Source organism: Triticum aestivum, chromosome 5D, assembly GCF_018294505.1.
Source record: "Triticum aestivum cultivar Chinese Spring chromosome 5D, IWGSC CS RefSeq v2.1, whole genome shotgun sequence".
Lineage (NCBI taxonomy): Eukaryota > Viridiplantae > Streptophyta > Magnoliopsida > Poales > Poaceae > Triticum > Triticum aestivum.
The window spans coordinates 300,792,339-300,797,089 of NC_057808.1; the positions used below are offsets into that span (position 1 = coordinate 300,792,339).

Sequence of the window (4,751 nt, forward strand, 5' to 3'; positions counted from 1 at the left end):
GATCTGGCGAGACGAGCCGCCCCTGGTCGACGTCGCCGCCGGGGATCAACCGCCCTCGAGCTCCCCTAGTCGCCGCCCGGGATCGTCCGCCCCACGAGCCACCGGTGAGTGTTTGCTTGTGCTTTGTGCCGAGCGCTATGCATAGTTGGTTGACGCGGCGTGCGATTTTTGTTCATGTAGATGGAATTGAGCCCGTGCGAGAAGTTTTTGCTCGACGATTTGTCCGATTCGGACGACTCGGATGTTGAGACGCTGCTTGCAAACTATCGGCAGCAGACGTTGGTGATGGCCCTTGCCATGAAGGAGCACGAAGACGAGAACCGAAAGAGGCGGCGATGATATTTGCGGACCGGCGGCAGCGGCGCAAGAGCAGACCCTGCAAAGCTGACCCGTAAAAGAGTATATTCTGCGAATATCCTTTTATACGGGTCCGTTTTGCAGGGTCTTCCTCTGCGGCCGTCCGCGCAGGCCCGCAAAGCCATTTTTCCGCGAACTGCAAATGTGTTTTGCGGGTTGGCAGGATGCGGGGTCTGCTAGAAATTCTCTAACTTCGCTCTGGCCGGACTGGGCTCGTCGTGATGGCACTACCTAAAGACCAGAGAACCTGGTGCTGTACGCATATCCGCACATGCAAGCAAAAGCTCGTCGGCATCGCTTTTTCTTGGAGGTGTTACTTGGTGCGCGGCGGTGCGGAGCTTTGGACGGTGGTGGGACGAATCCAGAGAACGCAGCGGTGGCGGGTCATCCGCGCTTTCTCGAGCTGCAGTTGTTTCTTTTTCTTCATTCTTTCTTGTTTCTTTTAGGCTTGATTGTGATTATCACATACGTGTTAATTATGTAATTATCACATACGTTAATATTTGGTATGACATTAATTGCACTAAACATGTTGAGCATTCATCGTTGGAGTAATCTAAGTCCTTGGTTTGACATGAATTGATGGTCAAGATTAATTGAATATGTTCCTTTCGGCCTTTTTATATCGTTATATATATAGATAGATAAATATTGTAGTTTTTGTAGTATAGTCCATTGGATTGGATGAAGCCGATCCAATGAAAGAGATGTGGCAAATTGAGCATCTGGGCCATTGAATTTTCTCTTTACTGCATCGGATTTTGTCAAATGTACTATCTCAAAGAATCTATGGTTGAGCTTAAGCCCAATATATATTACGCGCGCGCGCACACACACTACAAAACATACTTCTACTTTGCTCTAGACTTGCTCTTTCACTTAAACCCTCTTAAGTTTTTTTTCTTATAGAACAATAATTCAATTTTACTTTGGTATTTTTTTGTTTGCCTTGTGGAGTATGAATGTACTTCAAAAATCCCATTTATCTTTGTGATGCAACACTAGGTATCCATGTTATTTGCAACTAAAAATTTCAATAAGATGTGCTTAAAAGAGACACCTTCTAGGGAAATGTGCTTGATATTTTTTTATTTTTTTGTGGTATATACCATGCAATTTTTGAGTATTTTGTAGCAAGAATTTATTTATTTAGTAGACTATGAGAATTAAACCTCCATCTTATATATACTTCATGTATGTAATATCTTGTGCGTCCACCCTTGTGGTACGATCGGTGCACAGGCTGCCCAAAATACACTCTAATTGTTAAAAAGAACTGACAATAATTTAGCGTGTGCACATAACACATCTATCATGTCATAAAAGTTCAGATTCAAATTAGACCGGATACATCATGGTACAAAGAAAGAAAGAAAGAAAGAAAAGTACAGAGGGAAAGGTACTAGGCCAGATACATCAGGAAAAGTTCTTACATAAAAGTAATACTTATTTGAAGTCATTATCTTGGGCCCAATTTTCAGTGTATTGATTCTACATGGGAAAATACGACTTTATGTGTGTGTGTATATATACAACGAGTGATGTTCAACAATTAAACTGTTAGAACCCATTCATGCTCGTTGTGGTTTTAATCACTAGAAAATGATGTAAGAGCCATACTCCTTGAGTTAATCATTTTTCTTTTTTGCAAGATTAAGTATTGACGTGCAACTAACTATTAGCACAGAGTGGCTAGCTGAGCAAACAATTAACTTTGGTGCATGTTTCACTTGCATGAATGTAATTTTTCTCAATAACAGTTAGTCTATGTGTAACCGGTTGCGAAGTCATATGCATTTAACTTTTGTTAATTTCCCCATGCTTAGATACACATTGAAGTTGGAATGTCTTCTTGTTTCAACTGATCATACACTGTCCTGACCATGATGAATTGTAAGTTGCTGTTTTGAGGAGAGCATCTTTTTTATGAACGAAGCAAGTGCATTTGCAAGGAGTAAACCAACTCTTTCTACGGCATGGTTCTCACTTTCAGTGAAATTTCATTAATTTTGGTACATTCTAAAATAATTGCCATTCGGTCAAAATGTTTCAGCAATTTCGGTAGTACACAGAAACTCAAATTATTTGTAAATGTTTATTGAATTTTCAAAATATTTGATTGGATCTCAGTTAAATTCAGTTTCAGAAAATTTTGGACCTTTGGCCGAAATGAAAAACAAAATCACTAAAATTTAGTGATTTGAGTAATGAATGAAATATTTCTGAAACTGAAATTTAAAATCATATTTCTTAAAAAATCAAAATCAAAATCATAACCTGCAGTGACATAAATGAGTGGTAGGGAAATATATATAGGGACGAGGGGAGGCATCTCACAGTCTTTGGGGGACGTCCTCGGAGTGTCGTGGGGGATGCGGTTGAAGACCTCGTATGCATTGACCATTGGGGGCAGCATGGACCTATTGGTGGCTGCAAGAGTGATATTGTACGTGCCTTCTGTAGCCTTGTACCAGCCAGTAGAATACACATAATCAGCGGTCAGGTACGGGGGGCTGTATTTCTTGTACCACTCATAGTCATTCAAGTAGATGTCGAACTGTCGGAGCTGGGTGTTTTGGATGTCGGAGAAGTGTAGGAAGAATTTAAACTCGAATGTACTTTTGTACGTGTTCCATGTACCGACGTGTAGCACCGTGCCATTGTTGACAGGAGCGACGGCTGTTTGAAGAACAGGGATGGGCACCGCGAAGCTGTCTTCCCGCTGGATGGTCTTTTTGGTGGAAAGGTTTGCCCACAGCGAGCTGACTTCCCATTCCCAGAAGCGGTCATATGGATCGTCAGGAAACCTTCATGCAAAATGATAATCCATCATTAAAAAAATGGTTTTTCTAAGCCCAGCGCACTATACACCTTATGCTTACCTCCAACATTGCTTTGAGATTATATGCTAGCTAACTAGCTTACTACTAGATGACAAAGGAAATCTCTTTTCTGTTTCTTTCAAATGAAACAACACATGGACTTCAGAATTTGCAGATTAATACTCCCTCCGTCCTATAATATAAGAGCGTTTTTGATAATAGTGTAGTGTCAAAAACGCGGAGTAGAACTTTAGAACTACAGTGTGTGAAAAACTTTTGGATTTTTTGGTCTGGCATAAATATACAAAATGAGATTTTTTTTGAGTAAAAATAATAATATTATGTATTTATGTTGCATGGAAAATTCCAAAAAAAATCTGCACATTGTACTTATAATGTTGGGTTGTCTTGCAAAGTTTGAAGTTTATATGTTGTTTTATTTGGGTGAAAAAAAAGTGTCTACATAGACTGTGATGCAGAAAATGGGTGGCTAGATAAGGGGGTGCCGTGTGCCTGAGTCCAGCCACAACTTTCTCTAAATGATAAATGTATTACCGAGACAACACCATCTGAAAAATATTTGACTGTCCAGATACTAGCACTAATATTCATTGTGCTCCAAGATATATGTGCCAACATTCTAGTACAAGCACATACTCTCTCGCCGTTTGGAACGGAGGGATTATATATTAGTACATGCAGTTTTAGCTAGTTAGGCGTACGTCATATCATATTACTAATGTAATTATAAGGCAGCGGATTTCATCTTTTGCATGTGATTCTATTGCGCCCAGACACAATAATTTTACATATGCTTTTTCTTTCACTTTGCCGGTACGTTGAAAATACCTAATGAAACTTGGGTCTAGGTGCACCCACATTGAAAATATATATTTAAAAGATTAAAAAAGGTCAAACAATTCTGTAACTTTTTGTAACAAACATGATCTAGTGTTATCATCGTGTGGAAAGTTTTGCGAAGGAACTGACTCCTCCAGTCCTCTGTGCAAAACAATAAAAAAATGGATTTATATAAAAGTTACTATTCAGTGGTTTTAAAGTAGCGATTGTCTTCACAAGCACACAAAAGTCATTTCTTCGTTAAACTTCCTGCATGAGTAGGACACTAGACCATGTTTGCTATAAAATAAGTTTTAGTATCGTTTGATTTTTGCTATTTTTAAAATTTAAATTCCTTAGCGGGTGCGCCCTAGACCCCTATTCCAAAGATCCACACAAGGGGAAATGTACACTATTTTCATAAGATCCTACATTGGAAGATACAATTATGACAATCTAGTCGTCGTGATCTGTTCAGATATATAATTAAGATCTAGTGGTCACGGTCTTTTTAGTTATATTTATGAGAATCTAAGGGTTATATAATTATGAAGATTTAATGGCTGTGATATATAGATCTAATGATAATGATCTGTTTATGTGTAATTATGAAGATCTAATGGCCATAAATTATGAAGATCTAATGGTTGTGACTTAGGTATAACTTTGTAGATCTAATGATTGTGATCTATTTAGGCATAATTATGAAGATCTAATGACATGAGATATTTT

The 4,751-nt window shown here is 38.8% G+C and overlaps 1 protein-coding gene across 1 annotated transcript in view; it reads right to left on the bottom strand.

Moving 5' to 3' along the window:
• Positions 1-4,751, bottom strand: part of LOC123120524 (probable LRR receptor-like serine/threonine-protein kinase At1g51810) — an 11,625-nt gene that overhangs the window by 4,163 nt on the left and 2,711 nt on the right. The window contains exon 3 of the mRNA XM_044540534.1: positions 2,695-3,164. Within this exon, the coding sequence (XP_044396469.1) occupies positions 2,695-3,164 (470 nt within the window). The remainder of the gene's footprint in view (positions 1-2,694; positions 3,165-4,751) is intronic.